Genomic DNA, 20,107 nt, shown 5'->3' on the forward strand with positions numbered 1-20,107 from the left:
TGGCTGCCTCACCATTCCAGGAGGTATTTAAAAGATGTGTAAATGTGGCACTCAGGGACGGGGTTTAGTGGTGGACTTGGCAGTGTTAGAGTAATGGCTGGACTCTATCTTAGAGGTCTTTTCCAACCTAAACAATTCTATGACTTTATAATTCAAATAAATGACACCTATGCAAAAGGAACCATACCTGTTCCTCATGTGAACAGAGGAATTAATAAAATGAAACATAATATGATTTTAAAAGAATGAACATATTTATTCTCTATTAAAAAGAGACAGTACATCAAGGTAAAAAATATAAATATCAAAATCATTTAACAGTTAGCCAACCACCCTGACTTGGCAGCAATATTTTGCAAAATCATTGCATAACAATTTTTTCTGGCAGATTAAACTCCACAAAATCCATGATGTGTACTTTTTCTGTTTACATCATAAATCATCCTACAGCAGTAAGATAATGTTCTGGCGTATGTATAAAACATCATACAGTAACATGATACAGGCTTTATGAAAGCTGGAAAGAAGGAAAGGAGAGAGAATGTCTCTTAATGCTTCCCTTAAACCTTAGACTCAAATTTAAGCCACAGATAGTCACTTTTCCATTTGCAGTCATTTAACACAGGCAGTTCCAAGTACACACACAAACACACACAAATATATTAAAAGGATTTGTTATAAATAGCTATTGCTTTTGTAGGCAGCTTCAAATAAACAATCTTCTGTATCTCTTTAAAAAAATAATGTCCCATTTTAGTCTATAAAAAATAAGAGTTCATCCACAGGTAAATATTCTTAATTAGGATGTGACTCCGTGAATGTCCCAAAGAGTTTGTCCCAGTGTGTGAAGTAAGGAGCATAGTTTGATTTGAATTTCAGATGGTGGAGATCATGATGTGGTGCTCCTCCATACAATCCAAAAGGCACAAGTCGGTGAGTTGACCATGGGAGGTCATATCCAGAATGGTCCTCCACTGACAAACCAATGTTTACAAGGAAGAAAATAATTTCTGTCAAAGGATGGCATCCCAGGAGCAGTGGGTTTACAGCAGCAAAAAATCCCAGTGAGAGCAACTCCCATACGCTGGAATACTGAGTGGTAAGGGCGAACGTCGACACGTGCTTGTGGTGCACCTTGTGGAAGGTCTTGTAGAGCCAAGGCACCCTGTGATGAAGCAAATGCCACAGGAAGTACTCGAAATCAAATAGCAGCAGACAAGCTGCTACTTGCAGCAGGACTTCAGGCAGCTCTGGAGCTGTCACTGGTAGATCCATGGGTCTCCAGTACCAGTGCAGAAATGTCACCGGGAAGATCAAAACAACATGGTGATATGCACTTTGAATAATGCAAGGCACCATCATTCCAAGACTTGGATAGGTCTGTGGCTGGATTTTGTATTTTCTCAAGTCTGGTAGTCTGATGCTTAAAAAGTCCAGTGCAACATAGGGAAGACAGAAAGCCATGTATGCTGTAAAAGAAAACAGCACTGGAAAAAACGGTGACTTGATCAATGGCTCCTTTGCGGTGACGAAGTCCCAGAGAGGCTGCAGGCACAACCTGTCCTGCTGTCCCTCCATCGGAGAGCTGAGCAGCACTCGGTGTGGCAGGCTGCAGTTCATGCTGCTTGCAGGCTGAGGCAGCTGGAAATCCTGCAGGCTTTTATGCAGCCTGCTCAAGCAGACTCCACCCCCAGAAATTCTTACATGGCAATGAGAATCGTTAAAGGGAAAGCTCCTTTTCCTGTCATACAGAATGCAATATAATGCATTACAATCTCAGAACAGAATTAGCTGGCCAAGGTTATCAGCAGAGCTCTACCAGAGACCTGCACAGTAGAAAAACAAGCAGAAGTGCAGAACTCTAATGCTGGAATTCAGAGAAAGAGTTGGAACATCTTCCATTCCACTTACTGCAGACACTTCAAAAGTTGCTGTTTCTTATTAATTTTGAATTGTGCCATCCTTTGTTATCCTTTTGTCTTTATAGATAAGGCAATAAAAATTACTATTAATTTTTTTTTAATGTGACTGCTACCTAAACTCCAGGTCTGACCTGTGGGTATCTGGTGGGTAATGGCTGTGTGCAAACACACATTTCCTTAATGATCCCTTGGTTATAAAAAGCCTTAGTTAAAACCTTAAGAAGACCTACAACGCACTTCTAGTCCGGATGTGGTGGCTGTGTCTTATCTCCATCTAACATGACATTTGAAATCACGTTCCCCTTTACATACCTGTATCTGCTCGACATGGAAAAATTCACCTGACATGACTAGATGCAAAATTGAGCCAACCACTTTTGAAGAACGTGAGATCACCCAGTTGCAGAGAAGAATACAGGGTAAAATCTCATTATGCTTCCCCACAGATGCTTAGCTACCAGTATTATCACATTACTACAATATTCACCCCATATCTCCACAGCTCTATTAGCAAGTTGATAGGAAAATCCCCCTTTACCCATGTATCAAACTAACATATGCACTTAAAAGATCCACCTGGTAGTCCTATGCCCTTTAAAGGATCTTCCTCTGACCACAGGCAGAAGCCAGCAGGCTTGACTCCAACATTCCTAATTGCTAAAAGCTTTTAGAGGTAAATGATGGAAGTTTTGATTTAACCACTAAGACATCACTTCTTTTGTGCTTTTAGAAAAAGAAAAACAAAGCTTTGAACATATAGGGAAACAAAGCTTGCCCTAAGCTTCCTATGAACTCACCTCTTTTGTCAGTAAAGCATTTATTCTAATATTGGAAATGAGGTCAACTTCCTGGATGACTTTATTAGCTTGTTCAGATGATTTTATTTCTTTGCTAATCAGAAAATAAATCTGATGGGGCAAATGTGAGACTGTATTTCCTTGCTCCTGAATAATTAGGAATGATTCATTAGCAGTGACCTTTTCTGAATATGCATGAATTTGTAACACTTAAGTTTGCTTTCAGTTTCAACTGTTTTCTTTTCAATAGATTCTGTTCCCTCCTTAGGCTTCAAGAAGTTTGCTTAAGCATAATATTATCTGTGCTATCATCCAGGCAATCAGTAGGTCCTTGCTGGAGACAGGCTTCTACCTGTTCCATATATATTTTGGAATTCCTTGCTGTTATGAGACTGTTTTGTTGAATTAATTTATTTAAACCACTAACTGTTGTGAATTGAAACCTGGTGCAAGACACTAATCTAACAGGCGAGGATCTATATCCAAGAGCTTTGTTTCAATCTTCTGACTGCATTTTACCCTAACCTCTATTTCACAATAAGGCATTTATAACACCAGCTGGGTCCAAGAATATTATTGTGATTTCTGTTGATTTATACAGTCACAATCAGAAATTAAGTCTCCCATATGGGATAAGTGATCCTCTCTATTATTAGAATTATGCAGGGAATCAATTTATTTTATAATGTATTCCAAATCTCATATCCTAAATTTTATAGTATTCCAAATCTCACTAAAGGGAGATTGACATAAATTGCTCAGCTGCCTTCAAGACACTCCTCTGACTAATCCCTACAGATACGCGAAGTCTCAATAAGTTTCAGAGCCATTGCTGCCCACAAGCTATATTTTAAAGAATAGGCATTCTGCCTGCAGATTAGGTCATAGAAAAATATTCTTAAATCCCTTAAGGAAAAATAACGGAATTCTGCAGCGCTATTTCTAGGACATCCTGCAGCACGAAGCCCGAGCGAGGCGCAAGCGAGCGGCGCTTACCTGGGCAGCGGGCGCCCCCCGAGCCCGGCGCTGCGGGAAGGGCTCCGCCGGCGGCCCCGCTCCCCGCCCCGAGCCCCGCGGGACAACCGGTCCTCGCACATCCGAGAGGACAGACCCTCACCCTCCAGAACCCGAGTCCGAGCCGTCTGCCTTAGCCACCAAACAGCATTTATCACGTACCTCCGCTCTGCTGACTTCAGTTTCCTTGTCAGCACAAGGTATGACACCAAAAAAAAAGGACAAAGTACACACAAACCCCTTCTGCACCTTACTCAGCGACACAACCCCAGCCTTCTTCGCTCAACTTACAATGCTGCCAAAATTTCCCATGTGTTGCAAGAATCTCTCAAAAACTCACTCCTGCTACAGAGTTTAGGTTGAAGGGCACATAGTTTGGAATGAGGCCCTACAAAGGGTCTAAATAGATTCCACATGAGCACAAGATGCAAGCACCTACCCCCGGCTGCACTGTTAGGTACGAGCTATAACGCAAACAGCACACTACAGTGGGTAGCAGGAAAATGAAGGAAAGTTAGCGGGAGAGAAAACTGGAATCGACATTCTGAAACTAATGCAGCATTAGAGGAGAAAATTCCTTTTTCCATCCTCCTCTTCTCCCCCTCTGTATGGCAGTACTATTGTTGTACCAGCGATAAGGCAACATCCCAGAACACGCTGAGCCCTCTACCGGGAAAAGCGTGCTGGGGAGGAGAGCTGGAGACTCGCACCGAACCAGCACCAGGGAAGCAGGGCAGGCACCAGGAGCAGCGGCAGTGCCGGCCCTGGTTTCCAAGGAAGCTGCTACCGTGCTGGCACAACGCGGCGCTCAGCCCGGGACTCACCTGCCCGCCGAGCCGGTGCGGGGCGGTCCCGCCGGCAGCCCCGCCCGGTCCCGCCCGCAATCCCGCCCAGCCCCGCCCGCAGTCCCGCCCGGTCCCGCCCACAGCCCCGCCCAGTCCCACTCGGTCCCGCCCGCAGCCCCGCCCACAGCCCCGCCCTGTCCCACTCGGTCCCGCCCGCAGCCCCGCCCCGGCCCCGCCCGGTCCCACCCTAGCCCCGCCCGGCCCCGCCCGCAGCCCCGCCCGCAGCCCCGCCCGGTCCCGCCCATAGCCCCGCCCGCAGCGGCCCCGCCCGGTCGCCCAACGCCGCGCCCGCGCGAACCCGCGCCCGCCCGGTCCCGCCGAGCAGCCGCGGCCCCGCGCGGTCTCCCCGCGAGCGAGCGGCAGCGCCGCCCCGCGCCCATCCGCCGCTGGAGGATAAGGGCGCCGGGAAGCGTTCCTCGGCTCAAAGCCCCAGGGATAACCAACTACGCACTGCTTTGCAGCTGCACGGAAAGTTGGTAGGCACGGGTCTGTAACAGGCTTTATAGGTGTAATGGGTCTGGAGGGAAGGAGGGCGCTTGGACTCCCTATTAGAGGTCTTTTCCAACCCTAAATGATTCTGTAAATCTAACCTGCAGTCCCCTTCTGTTTCGTTAATCTGCATATTGAAATGCAGGATCTGGATAAAAATAAGCAAGATAAAACTCTCCTCCTCGCATCCCTGGTAAGCACTTGAACCCTGAACCCACAGGGATGCTGAGAATTTCAGGATGAAGAGCAAACCTCTTCAGTTTTGATTACAAACTTTAGCCTAAACACAAAATACTTTTCATAACAGAACCAACACATTTTCTCTATCAAATTTTTAATCTCCACCTCCCCAACCAAGCTTCACTGAAAACCTCTTCAGCCACTATCAAGCATAATCAAAGGTCACTTAAATTAATTTCCAACAATGGCTGATGATGGAAAACTGCCAGTGAAGTAAATTGCAAATTCTCAAGCTTTACCTTAACAGGATTAGTTTTCAAAATAATAACCATCAGGAAAATATCCTAAAATCCTTTCATTCAGAATTCATAACTCAGGAAAGAGAAATTGATTTGTATTCTCAGCAGCTTACAGACATAATTTCTGGAAGAGTCAGAATGCAATGCAGACACTTCCACTCAGAAAATAAGAATTAGGCAATCCTGTTACAGGTGTGGCTAGTGTCTATCCAACCTTCGTAGTTTTTTATTTCATTGATGATTTCAATTATTTTGGTCATATCAAGTTTTATGAAAATAGGCTGACAGGAAGAAAGGCAAGCTCCTGATGGGCAGTGCTGCAGCATGAGTTTGTATTTATAACACAATACAGGGAGAAGACATTATAAATGCTGTCATTACAAGAATATCTTCCACCAGGAGCCATTTTATTAGATATCCCAAAACCTATCCAATCATCAAGGTTTCTCTCTCACATCTTGCAGAGTAAAGCCATTTGTAACTTTTAATGATATAAAGGCACTTCTGTGTCATTTGGAGGGGTTCTTTTTGTTTTGAGGGGCTTTGGGGTTTTTATTTTTGTTTGTTGGTATGGTACATTCACTGTAAATAATTTCTAGAAAAATTTGTTCCCCAGTTGACAAAACTGTTCCTCTTGCAGGGCCCAAGTACAGCAGGAAGTCTGTTTTACCACCTCTTCCTATGCTGAGGCACTTCTATACTGCTTGAGTTGATGTATAAACTTTTATCAGTGCTATCACTAGCCATGGAATCACTAACCAATGTAAAAATGCTCTGTGTGGAGCTAGTGCATCATTCAGTACACTCCAGTAACAAACACACACTCCACCATCCTCAGGCCTTCTGATGAAATGAACACTGTTAAATATACTTGCAGATGACTGCAACAAAATCCTTGTCAAGTTCCAAGCACAACATGAGGACAAAACCTCATCCTTCTGTGTTATCCCTGATATGCCTGATTGTTGTACAGCTCTCAGTCAAAGCCCCACACCATGCATTCTCTTCAGCTGAACATAAATCTGTGAGTCTGAGATCCATCAGCTGAACTACTTCCTTCTGCCTTTCTAGCATTCACTAAATGCTGAGACCAAGCCAGCAGAAAGTGTCCCATGCTCTCTCTTAAGCCAGTGCACTTGTATACTGTCCAAAGCTGATGTTCAGCCCACCTTCAACAGCACATACACACATACATACCTGTAACACAGAGGTCCATAGAACAGGCACTCAGTATTTAACATCTGCTTAGAAAACGTACTATTCATCACTGAACTCTTAATTCCTCACAGGTGATTCTAAATAGAACAAGCTTCTCACTCTCTCCTCTATGTTCAGGGTATCTTATTTTGCACAATTCTTCCCACTGACACCTAAGTTTCTGTCACAGGGCCTGCAACTTCAGTGAGTCAGGGAGAACTAAAGCAGCTCACCATTTCCATAACTAGCCTTACTCCAGTGAAGCAGAGGAGCTCCATAATGGCTTTTGTGTAAAACTTCCAGTATTCTGATTTATTTCCAGGTACACAGGGTGTTCATCAGCTGACAAAGGATTGTCCCACACATAGGATTTTATACACTCTACTGTCTCAACTGCACAACTACAGCATTCAGAGTGTACAGAAAGGTATAGCCTGAGCACATTTATTATTGAAGGTGACAAAGGTCAAAAGCTGGTTCATGTGTACTGTGGCAAAGATTACCTCCCTGCCTTGCTGTGTGATTAAATGCCATTTATGAGATTACCAGACAGTCTGTTAAGCAATCCAATTACCCAAGGTTTAAGAATATGATACAAGAAGCTTTCTACCACGTCAGTGGTTTAAAAGAAGCCTCACCTGAAGGCTTAGAAAATGACTCTGTCTTGTGAGTAATTATTTACAATTATTACCTTACTTAAGAGTCTCAGAGAAGTCCACCTAAATAAGAATGGCCTTTTAAGCTTGGGAAAAGCTTCTTTCAGGGAAAAAGTAAAATGGAAGTTTACTTAGCTATTTTACTTTTCTTCTGTACTTGTTCTATGGATTAATAGTTGTGAAAAATAGACTTGGCTTTCTGAATTCTGTCCCAAAGATTCCCATGCATTCATGAAACAGGAAGTGAAACACCACACCACTCCAAACTCCAAGCAGGTCTCATGTTTATTGAAAGAGCTCAAGCTTAATAAACATGATGCACATGGCTCTTGCCATACCACATACCCTCACAACTGTTAAATTAGCCACCCTGGATTTCAACAGAAGCTTCCCTTCAGCACAGCAAAGTAAACCATATCTGGCTGTGCTTTACAAAAGACCAAAGTCTCATGAACCAATGAATGACTTCGTCCCTAAACAACACCTGAGAATTCCCTGAGTCTGAATTAGGAATAAAAAAAAAAATACCCAAAGAAACAAGTTCTAATTTACAACCTGTGTCTATTTCTGCAATTTTTTTTATTTTTTCAATTTTTTTTACAAAATAAGTTTGCCTCAATTTAAAAGGCATTATTTCCTATGACGTGTAGAAAGGCTCTTTATCCTGTTGGGATTACTGAAGAAATCTGAGTTGAATCCAACTATGGCACAGAAATTATCATCTGGACTGAGGCAACTGACTCTGGAGATTGTTCATTTGGCACAGAACTTTAATGCATCTCAGAGAAACCGAAGTCCTCTGCACAGTCAATGGAAAGAGCTCCAAAGTCAGCCCCCTGAGGCAGATGTGAATCCTCTTCCCCATTAAATGGGTCTTAGCCCCAGTTTGAAGTAGACAAATCAAGCTGCTGTAATACTGTCAGGCTTCTCCAGGCTGTTATTTAGTTGCTGAACACAATGGTGGGGAGCACCCTGTAAGTGGTTAAGAAGTAAACAGATCTTCAATGCAGCAGACGATTAAGGGGAAAAGTCCACAGAAATTAAGTCGCTCAAGCTGTAGAATTAATGCTTTGGCTCTTCTCTCACCAGCAGTAGACTGGGGGAGCTTGTTTTCTAGTTAGTGGTCAGTGCAAAACACAAGCATGTTACATCACTCTCCTTGAAAGCCACAACTTATTGACGAAGTTAACTGAAAGTGGTTTTGTTTGAACATTGCTCTTGTTCCAGGAATCTGACAGGGCAAATTGCGACCTCTATCCACAGCTGGTATGTGAAACACTGAAGGCTTCAGGGATACCATCAAAGCAAGAATCAAAGCAATGAATCAGTCCCAAAATCAGAGATTTTAACTGACAGTGGTTTCTCTGGCTTCACCACAGTTCTTCTGGGCAATATTGAAAAGGGAAGTAATCTGATTTTATGTGATTGGCTAAAATAATACCACAGCAAAAAGTCACTAAGTGCTTTATAAAGTGCCAGCACCAAATAGGTCACTGCAGTACAAGAAGTACAAGAAGTACTACTCAAAGGTACTTAGAAATGGCCACATACTGAGAAATGGCTGTGTTTTACGCACAGTGAAACACTTGTTCTAAGTGTCAAGCACCTGAGGTGCTGAATGGACTAACTTGTCTAATTTGTCTTTCAGACAGGTGACTACATTTATGTGCACACGACATACTCTTTTTGTGCTAGATCCTACTGCTGTGTTTTGAGTACCATGCCACTGTGTGCAAAATAAGCAAAATACTGTGAAGAGAGAGAAATAATACTGAGAAAAAACAACCAAATATTAATCCAATTTAGTAGTCATTGCTGGCATTTTAAAAATGCATCATCCTAAGCAATGTAGCACTATTGCCAGAAAAGTGTATTTTCCAAAAACTGACAAATTCCTGGTGAACCAATAGCCATGTCAGTCTAGAGATAACTTCCTAATCATGTTAATTATTTCATTATACATGCGGTAAGGTGCATCAAGGCCCCAGATGAAATCCAAATGTTCCCACTCTGGAATGTTTTTGTGGTAAACCAAATTGGAGATTTGAGTGAGCAGCATAGCAACATCCTTTGGGTCTGCCAGCCAGTCCTGTCCACCAGTCCACACTGCAGTTGGTACAGTCATCTCTTTTATTTTGTAGAAAGGGGGAGTAGACTGAGGAGAGGAAAAAATGAAAACAAAGCATTAGAAAAAAAGTCTTCAGTATGATCCTACACTGCTAATGTAACATACTAGCAACTGCAAGAATGTGTCAGATACTCATTTTCTATCTTGGACAGCTAGAGATGGAGTCCTGGCTCAACCAAAAATGTAACTGCAAGAGTCCTGCAATATTATAGCATGAGCAGCAGTAAAGATGTGTTTTGAGGAGTTTACAGCAGGGTATCAGGACCTCAGAGACAGTGAAAATGCATCTCATTCAAGGTATTTCAACTCTAAGGTCAGAAGTGACTGCTACTCTGAAAGTATGATACTGCAGTATTTTGCAGTCACTAAGAGAAAAGGGGCAAAATATTTTTGGCATTGTACACAGCAATTTAGAAACAAAAATGCACAGAGACTAAACAGACTAAAGATAAACAATACAAATGAACTGACAGCCTGTGCCTTATGATGAGAAGGTCAGGGGGATCTCATGATCTAGACTGACAGGACTTCCCCTCAAGGAAGTGTGTGCCACCACAGCTTCATATCCATATGTGAACCCCACACTGACTTAGGACTACCTGTGAGCTCTACAGTCCCAGCTGGTTTCTATTTTTGTTCTTTTGGAAAAAGCAGATCTCCAGTCTGGTTACTGGATAACACCAACAGCTCTTTAGCATGCAGCATAAAAATAGCACCCAGAGAAGTGCCCAAGGACTATTTTCTGTGACACTCTAGAATTATAGATGTAAAAGATATCTACCTGGTTATAGTGAGCCATATTTGCAGCTTTGCTTCCCCAGTCATAAGCTTTGAGTTCCCCAGTCCTTACAGCCTAGAAATAAAAAATACACATACAAAGAACTGCAACACTACTACCAGAAGAGCTAAAAAGTGTAGTCATCTGGAGAACAGGCATCCTACACAAGAAACAGTGGAATGCCAAATATTAACAAAGACAAGTGTCACTGCTTTGCCCAGTGTCACAGGAATGGAAAACATTAACATTCAATACCATTAGATTTTGTCTCAAGATTTCACACTCTCTAATAGCAATGGTAGAAAAGATTAAGGAAAACAGCTTAATGTATCCAAAGCCAGGATGTGGCAGCTCCATGTTTACTTCTGAAATATTTACCTTGATATCTAATGTGTATGAATAAAGCAGGGAGCTTTCTTAGCAAGCCTATTCTGCATAATTCACCATCTACTATTTTTAAGAAACAAGTTTATATAATAGGGATCTGGAAAAAAAAATCTTCACACATTTCTTTCTGAGTCAACCCTTGAACAGCTGTGTACAGTAGAATACATTGCCTCTGATGAGGTGACCAAATCCAGCTATGAGAGCACAAGTAGCACTGACCACTGATTCCATGGGAAATGTCTCACTTGTCAGCCTGCTGACCAAGCTTCAGGCACAACAGCATCACAGGCACGAAACTGTGCATTGAGACAAACATCAAAATATACTAACAAATATAAAATGAAGCTAAGCAGAATAGAACAGAAAACCTGCTGTTTTTCACTGGCTAAAAATACAACCTGTAATCAAAACAGGGTTTGTTAAAAGGGAAACAAACACTCATTACAGCATCTCTCTGAGGTAAGTTATTCTGTAGTCCTTTTTGTTGGTTGAGGTACTTCCAGTTACAATATTTTCAAAGAAATAGGGAAGAGGGGTGAACCACCATAAATCCTTATCATGAAAGCAGCTGCAGCGAACAGCTGCCATTCTAACTTTTGGCAGTTCCAAATTTCACTTGGGCTAGGCTGCACATATATTTTGGCATTTTATTTCACAAATATCAGACACATCAATATTCTACAAACAAACCAGAGTCATGGGCACTTTAGATTCTGGAAAGCCTACCTGGCTCCAGTGGATCATGTTTTGTACAGATGTTCCTGCAGGGCAGTGTGTTGAATACACATCCACTCGGCTCTGCAACAAGATCATTAACATGGTTGACTCCTCCTCACAGGCCATCAGTTCTACCCATTGTTGCTTCCTGAACAACTAACAAACTATTCCATTCCACTTAAAATGTTATAAACAAAAGTTAACTGGAGCCATACAGACAAATGAGGTAAGTTAAAACATTTGGGGGATTAATTGCATTGAACAACAGAACTCTCAAGCTGAATTTTAAAAGTAATAATGATATCCCTTAATATTTTTTATATATTCAGTCAATACTGTGTTAGAGTTCACAATAACTTAGCTATGAGGAAAGTCACTAGAACACACCATATTCAAGTTTCTCTCATTAAAACCACATAGAAGAAAGAATAGGTTGCCACAAAGGTCATCGAGTATTCTGTGGGTGCAAACATGGGTAGCAAGCCACTTCAGCAAGAAATTCTGAGGGAGGAATTGTTTCTTTCCAAACATGTCCTACAAAAAACCAAACACATAAGACAAACATGTAATTGCACAGAATGACCTATTTTCAGTTTTCATACTACAACACTCTTGAGGTAATTATTTGCATTTCCACTGGTGACAGGTGTGTCACATGAAAATCATTGATCTCCTTATCAGCGTTGTCACGGCTAGTGCTTCTGCTACAAATGGTGCAGTACATTAACCCCACCAAGAGTATATGGGAACTGGGAAAATCTTGCAAGAATTTCAAACCTAACCTCAAATTCAAATAAATTTTAAATTCAATAACTTACAGTTATATTGTACAACATTTTGTCATCAAATTGTTTAAGGCTAAAGAATGTTAAGCTCTGCCTGCTAATTTTAAATGGGTTTGTACTTGCAACTTCCTCTCTTCAAACCATGAGAGAAAAACAAGCTGCATGAGATGTGGTGACCTCTTCCTCTTGATGGGTATTTTTAAGTTGTTCAAGGATTTTAAAATGTCCCACTGCAAACTTCCTTAAAAGTGACACAGTTCTTTAAAGATATGACTGACCCACGAGTTTGTCAGGTTCTCCCTGCACTCCAGTTTTTTGCAAGTCACCGTGAGAATCAAGTTCCTCAGCACAACATGAACATCTGCACAAGGCACTGATCAGCTGCTAGTCTCATTAGACAAAGTCCATTATGCAAGGAACAGGAGATCACAATGATTAGTGTTGCTTTTATGTTAACTGCCTTTAGAGCAAGGAACTAGTACTACAGACAGACTTTAAATTAGTACAAGCTGGATCAGAAGGGGGCTTATGTCACAGAACAAACAGCTCTGTGTGGGAATCTCCATGGGTGGTGGAAAGAAAAGTGATGGTTAAAAATGACACACAGCAGGGTGTTCACAATGTCTGACTTCAGACACTGCAGCCTGCCTCATTCTCCTTGATGTTAATGGGGAAGAGGTAAACTCCTCCAGAGGATGATTCACAGCATCTAAATAAAGCTGTTGCTCTTAATCACCCTCTGAAGGATCCTCTTCCAATACTAAATGGTTGATTGTGAAACAAATCTGTTAAAGTTCATGGACAATTCATGAACTGTATTCTGTATAAAGATATTATACAACTCTTCTAAAATACAGTGACTAGTTAATCATATGATTTTCCTAGCTTAAATTCTAGAAACATGTAAATGGAAAAACAATTTTGTTCCACCTATTAAGCTGTAATTGTAAAATACTACTATAAACTGATGCAAATTATCTCACTAGACAGTAATAAAGCTACAGAAGACACTTCTGACTTCAATAGCATCATTATGGTAAAATTGACCCAGAATCCTTATCGTATGTTACTCTCTAATCCACAGCTATTAACATTCTTTCCTATGCAATTTTCAGGTAGAAAGGGGCATACCTCATTTGGCTTGAAACATTTACACTCAAATACAAACCTTGAGCAGCACGTCAGGAAACAATCCAAATTTTACCAGAGGGCTAGTGGCAAACTTGACAGTAGCTACTGGTGCCAAGGCAAAGAACATTTTGATTTTCTTAGCCAGCTGTGGCAAAGTTGAAAAAGCAACAAAAGCTGTAAATAATATAAGAACAATTAAAAAACCTCAGTGACACAAGTTAGATAAGAATTTTACCTGGTAGAAATTCTACAAAAATCTATGTGAAAGTGTGCAAAAGTATTTTTAGATTAATAGTTTAACTATATTGCAGTACCTAGGATTAGGTTAAATAATGTAAATTAACCTAGTTACTACAAAGCCTAAATTAAATGCAGTAATTCAGAAGACTTGCTTTCCTCCAGAAAGCAATTTAATGCTTACTAACCCTTCTTCTACAAGGAGGTCTAAAGCACATGAGCCAGGCCTTACATGCAGCAAAATATTCTGGAAATGGGAATCTTTATTCTCTGTGTCTGATGAGTCTAATTTTATTATGTATAATTCATTGGATTTTTAATAGAAGCTGTACTGCCATCTACCTGTGACTTCAATTTATCAGTCCAACAGCTTACCACTTTTAAATAAACACTGAAAGATCATGTCTTTTCATTTTCATGCTAATATTCCAAAAAGCCACTAAAACCCAAAAGCAGTAGTTTTCAAGTGCCCTGGTTTTTAATCTCTAAAATACATATGTGGAACTTCATACCATTTCAAACACAATATATTCTAATAAATGCATCTCTCCACATACCCATTGTGGTGCCCTGTGAATGGCCAATGTAAAATATTTGTTCCTGGCCAGTTTTCTTCAAAATAAAGTCCACTGAGGCTGGAATGTCATATTTAGCCATTTCATCAAAGCTACAAAGCAAAGACAGAAAGTCAGTTGTGTAAGAAATTAGTGAGGAACAGCTGCACAGAGCTTTCCTGCACAGATCTGTTGTGTGGACATAAAGAAAAGCTTCTTTGGATGAAACAGAACTCTGATGATCAAGTTTTCAGTTTTCTACTGACCACCTAGAAGTTTCAGCACACCAAACTGATCTCAAAACTCCCCTTTACTGCCCCTCATCTGGGTACATATGTGACACCATATGTAACCAGAAAACAATATCCTGCCAGTTCACAATGTGACTGGGTAGCAAAACAAGGATACCTGAAAACCCAGAATTCTTCCTGCTTCACCGTGAAGTGTGTGTGTTTCCTGGACCAGGTGTTCCCTCTGCTGTTTCCCAGCCACACATCATAGCCAGCATCTGCCAGCATAAAGCCAAGGCTGTTGTAATCCAAGTTTGTGATCCAGTTGCTGGCATCTGCAAGCAAACCATGCTGCAGAAACACAGCAGGCCTTGGACCTGAAAAAGAAAGTGGTTTCGATAGATTCCTGTTCATTAGGCATTGCATACACAAGAATAATTCAAGTGAGCTGTTGAAAGTCTGTTTTAGGTTTGCAGTTGAGTATTTAATCTACTTGACTTAATCTACTAAGAACAGCAATTTGTATAATGGTCATAGTGCCATGAAATCACATGCTTTTTCACCAAAAGCTACTTTTTATCATTAAGAGTTTTAAACTAGCAACTTCTTAGTTTCATAACTTGAAGCTCAAAACAGACAAGTGTGCAATAAATAAACAGGAGAAAAGCAAGAGTTACAAGAAAAATACAGGTAGCCCTTACAACTGTTTCAAGCTCACAGACTCAGAAAAGTGACCCGAACACAGTGCCAGTTTTAATACTTATAAACTTTCCCCTGCCCCCACATGTGGGGAAGGCATTCCCATGTATGTGCTACCGAGGTCTTTGTTTTCCAGTGCCAAACCACTGTGCTGAGCTGTGGAAATCTCTGCAGCTGGTGCTGATATTATCTCTGTGCAACACCCTTCCATCACCAAAGCTCTGGCAGAACCTGAAGAGCAGCTCAATAGCCAACAAAGGAATCTCTGTTTCAGAGGACTTTTTCTCCCCTTAATTTAACTAGTCATAAGAACCACAGTTAAGACCCAGGGAGAATTTAAGAAGACTCTCTTGACTTCCCCATCCTGAAAAGGGAAATGGCACCTCTATGTGGAATACAGATTTAAAAATTGAAAGTTCCTGCTTCTACACAAAGAAAATCCATCAACATCTAATCCCTTAGGAGAAAAAAGGCCTTCAAAAACTACAAAGACCTGTCTCTGGTTCTCACAGTAGCACAGGTGTTTTGGCTTTTACTTCTGCTCTGAAAACTGAAAACAGGTAACATGACAACCACCTCAATGCCAGAGATTACTCAGGAATTTACCTCCTCCAGTGACACATTACTCTGCCATGATACAGACTCACACAGTACTTCCTCCATTGATAATTTTAGACTTGGATCTTTCAGTAGAAACAGATCAATCATAACTCCCAGTCACCTATATTGTCTATCACAGGTCATGTCCATAAATGTTTGCTGCAAGTTTCATATTCCAAATTAACAATACTCCCCTTTTCTGGAAATCTTTATACTTGTGGCAAGGAACTTTTGAGTGCCTGCTTTTCCCACTTTGTTAAAAAGCCCACATGGCATACTGTCCAGGCAAGCAGAACAAGTGCCCAGCAGTGCCCAACTGGCACTGGTGACAGTACAGTTCAGCACAACTGTTTACTCTGCTGCACTAACACTTTATTGTCTTATAAACAGGACTGTCAAGCCTCACAGTGAATTTGTTTTCAGTAATGTTCCACTTCCCATTGACATCTTCTTCCCTTTTACTAAACTCAGATCAACCAACTCGTGAATTTTTGAAGAACAGGCTCTCCTCAAGCTGCTATTGCTTGTTTTGTAACATTGGAAAGGAAAAACTGTTTAAGTGCCTTAATGCTTTAATTCTGCTCTCATATTAACCTCCAACATCTGCCAGTTCCTTTTTCACTTTACCAAGCAGTCACCAGATCTCCACGTGAACTGCACAATTATATGACAAACTGACTTGGATAATAATAATGACTTTCTATCACCTATGATCCTAAAAACCCCAGAGGGGAAATAAAAAGGTGGGTCCTTAAACTACGCTCTCTGCATGGAACATTTTGTCCTCTTCATTACAGACCCAACAAGCTGAAGACAGATTTACTTCCACACCCTTCTTACCCATGTTATGCAGTTGTTTTAGGGTTTTTCATGAGTAAAACAAAAAATCCTTGATGTTTTGCTTTTAGGTTATCTGTACATTTCCTTTCTTTTTTCCCTGAAGAATGGTGGGCTTTGTTTCAAAACATCATGTGATACATAATTCCAAGGAATTCTATTCACATTTTGCAGGTATTGCAAAAGAAAAATACGGCATATATATGCTTAGTCAGCAGTAACACATCATTGGTATCTTCCTGAGGAAAGATACCAAGTCTATAAAAACTTAAGATCAACATGAACTTTGAAATCTTCATTCTCCCAGAAGCTCACACTTCCACAAATGTGGTCAGTAATCCTTGTTTTCTCAAATTAAAGCACTCTGCAAAACATGAACTTGGGGTCGAGGGCGTGGCAAGGGGTATGTGGAAAATTCCCAGAAGTCAGGAAACTTCTGTTTACTTATGTCATCAATGAAGGATTCAACAAAATCAGCAGGTACAAAGGCAGCCTTTTTCCTGTGGGCATCTCTGAAATTAAATACAAAGACACCTGCCAGTTTTGACAGGGCTCATCCATGCACTGATCTTTACACATTCCTTGTGAAAGACAACAGACAGTGCAAACATCCTAACTCCTACACAACCAACAGATAAGCTCAGGAAGGCTGTTGCTTGGCCTTTGACAGGGGAGAGGGTTTTTTCACAGGTCTCGTTCACACCCAAGGCTACAGGACAATCATAAATTTCTTTTGGGAGCTTCATGTTTTTACCTGTAATCCTGGGATTTTTTCAGTCTGAAGTATTCTGAGGCAATCCTTAGAACATGTAACTTCTATGCAAATGGGCTGCTGTTTTATGAATGGCTGCAGGAGCTTTTATAAGGCACAGTGGCAAGACTGATAACAAATTCAGCCACTGCACGACATTGTTAATTCTATACACAGTGCATGAGGAATGCAAGTCAAAAGGTATGTGTCTCTCTTCTTCACATATGTCTCATTTTTAAAGCATTCTATTATTCAGTCCTCACAAAAGCCTTTGCCCATATAGCTTCCTTGTAATTTTGAGCTTACACTACCACTATTCTCTCTGTCCCCCACCTCCTCAGCTGTACAACCCCTGCATCTCCTCCATGGTCTTAAACCACAGTAGTCCTTAATGTTCTTCTGGATTGTTACAGGAACAAAAGTTTTATAATGCAAAGACAGCATTTTCATTTTTTCTTTTTCCAAACACACATAAATCTTACCTTTGCTTCCTTCACGGCCTTTTCTTCCATAAGGTATTCTGTTAATGGAAAGAATGTATCCATCTTCTGTTGTCACTTCATATTCCTCACTAGGGTATCCTCTGAAGGTAATAATTTCACTCTGAGGAGAGAAAAGAAACCATCTTGGAACCAGACTGCCCGGCTCCTCAGTCCACTAACACATGCAAAGTACCCTGGGTTTCTTCTGAAGACTGGAATGTGTAATTAAAGGGTCTGGTAGCAATATGCCATCTGTCTGTCGGGCAGATTTTCTTAATAAGACATCCCAGAACAGACTCAGGAACTAGCCAGACTGAATCCTAGGAATCTGTAAGGATTCCCTAGACTGCCCCAGCCACATGGTGCTTACAATGAGAAAGAAGATGTAGTCTTGAAAAGGAGATTATGGTAACAGGGCAGAACACCAAGAGCCAGATTTGTCAGACAAGAATTGAAACTGCTCTCAAGAAAACAACATACAAGTGAAGACAGAAGAGAGTCACTTGCACCACTGCAGCATACAGGAGAGAGGGATGTGCCATTTCTTACTCTCTCCTCAAAATTTATGCCCAGTGCTGAGTTTTTAAGTGACTTTGGTGTCAAAGAAAACAGGAAAATAATAATAAAAATCCTCACACCTGTTAAATGCTTTGGTTTCATTATTAGGTTTAATTTCTCATCACTTATTTCTTGGGCTTTATGTTATTTTGTTTTGACGCAGCTCCACCAGGGCAATGAACTTGCTGTCATTGGTTTTATGACACCAACATTGCCTTGAGAAAATCTAAGAAATGCAAGACATGATTAGAGTTCTTCTCTAAGACTGCTGGGCAAGGAAGAGGAGAAGAATTTAATTAAGCATGCTATTTCTTTTAAATATGTCTTTAATTATTCACAGTGACATTAACATTCCAAAGTGATTTTAAGGCTGTTATTCCAATGCTATTAGTCTTAGACTAAATTATTATCTTCAGACCTTTAAACTGTATATACATGATCCAAGCACTTCTATTCTTATACACCTCAAGCATTTCTATCTTGAAGCATCTTCTCACGCATGTGAAAAATTGGCACAGTTTAGACAGGCCAGAGGAAAGAGAAACGAATATCGGCTACCGACTGGAAATATTTAAGGAGTTAGCTACTGCAGCAGAAGGAGAACAAAGTTAGGAGAGTAAATCCCAAATGGGGAAAAAAACTGTCGTGGGTAAGAACCCAGGTGCATGGTGCTCGGAACTTCACCGTGCTCCACGAACATCGGCTTTTATAGCGGTTCCGAAAGACAGTCGCAAAGACGCGAAAAAAATGTGAGAGAAAGAACAAATATAGGCAACAGCAGACCAACAGGACCGGGAAGGAGGAGTAGAGAAAGAGGACGTGTAACCCCTTGCGTGTGAGCGGCTGCAGCAGCGGGCTGGCCGCTGGCAGGTGCTGAAGCCGCCGGGGCTCTCCCCGCGCCGCCCAGCCCGCCCTGCCCCGCCGCACACAGGGCTGGCGCACTCCCGGCCGCGCCACTCACGTTGTTCATGTTCGTTTCGGGGTCCACATTCCTCCTCCCTGCGGCGAACGCGCCCGAGCCGACGATGCTCTGCAGCAGGAAAGCAGCGAGCACCAGGCCCCGCATCCTCGTCCTACGAGAAGGAGCCGGGACACGGCGGCCAAGCAGAACGCGGCGCTACAACGGCGGCGAGCGCGCCCGGGCGAGGCTTTTGTGCCACCCCTCGGTGACAGGGGCGGGAGCAGCGGCGCGGCCGGGCCAGGCCGGGCCGGGCGTGCCCCGCGGGTCGCAGCGCGGAGGGAGCGGCGGGGGCGGCGCTGCCGGGCCGGGCCGGGCTCAGCCCACACGGCGCGGCCCTATCGGCGGTGCCGCCGCGGCGCGGCCCTGGCCGCCCGGCCCGGCGTGATTCAGCGTTTCCGCAGCAATGCTGTGTGAATCCTCCCGCCCCCCGGGCTCCATTTCCAGAAGCCGCGCAGCCTCCAGAACGGCGCCCGTGAATTTGCTTCTCTGCCCGCCTCGTTTTCTGCATTTGCTCCGCCTTCGGAGCCCGCACAGTGCCGCCCTGCCAGGGTCTGCGTTGTGCTCCGCAGCGGGCTCCGTGCACAAAGCGGCAGCCGCAGCAGCGAGGAGGGCGGAGGTGCCTGCCCGGCCGCCCGGCGCTCCCCGTGCCGGAGCAGCATCCCCGGGTGCCCCCGGGGCAGGACACCTGCGCCTCGGCACCGCCCGTCCTTCCAGGGGCCCGACAGCAGCCACTGCTGCTCCTTCACACACCCATCACCATCCGTCATCTTCGAGCATTGTCTAAACATATCCAGCCTTATACAGATGGGCTTTCATGCGTGCAGCGTTACCATCACGGCTTCCTGCAAACCTGTGTCATGTTCATGCTCTGCG

At 42.6% G+C, this 20,107-nt stretch overlaps 2 protein-coding genes across 2 annotated transcripts; both read right to left on the minus strand.

Moving 5' to 3' along the window:
* Window positions 1-246: 246 nt before the first annotated feature.
* Window positions 247-3,968, minus strand: CH25H (cholesterol 25-hydroxylase). Its single transcript, XM_030951392.1, has 2 exons — window positions 3,896-3,968; window positions 247-1,741 (listed from the first exon to the last, which is right to left on the minus strand). The coding sequence occupies exon 2, from the start codon at window positions 1,618-1,620 to the stop codon at window positions 796-798; it is 825 nt and encodes a 274-aa protein (XP_030807252.1). The 5' UTR covers window positions 1,621-1,741; window positions 3,896-3,968; the 3' UTR covers window positions 247-795.
* Window positions 3,969-7,959: 3,991 nt separating this feature from the next.
* Window positions 7,960-19,510, minus strand: LIPA (lipase A, lysosomal acid type). The gene is made up of 9 exons (XM_030951580.1): window positions 19,235-19,510; window positions 17,716-17,836; window positions 14,525-14,723; window positions 14,120-14,229; window positions 13,363-13,499; window positions 11,797-11,943; window positions 11,419-11,490; window positions 10,309-10,380; window positions 7,960-9,554 (listed from the first exon to the last, which is right to left on the minus strand). Exons 1-9 carry the CDS (start codon window positions 19,337-19,339, stop codon window positions 9,315-9,317), a joined length of 1,203 nt encoding a protein of 400 aa, XP_030807440.1. The 5' UTR covers window positions 19,340-19,510; the 3' UTR covers window positions 7,960-9,314.
* Window positions 19,511-20,107: the final 597 nt, after the last annotated feature.

The sequence above is a fragment of the Camarhynchus parvulus genome, chromosome 6, assembly GCF_901933205.1.
Source record: "Camarhynchus parvulus chromosome 6, STF_HiC, whole genome shotgun sequence".
In the NCBI taxonomy this organism is placed as follows: Eukaryota; Metazoa; Chordata; class Aves; order Passeriformes; family Thraupidae; genus Camarhynchus; species Camarhynchus parvulus.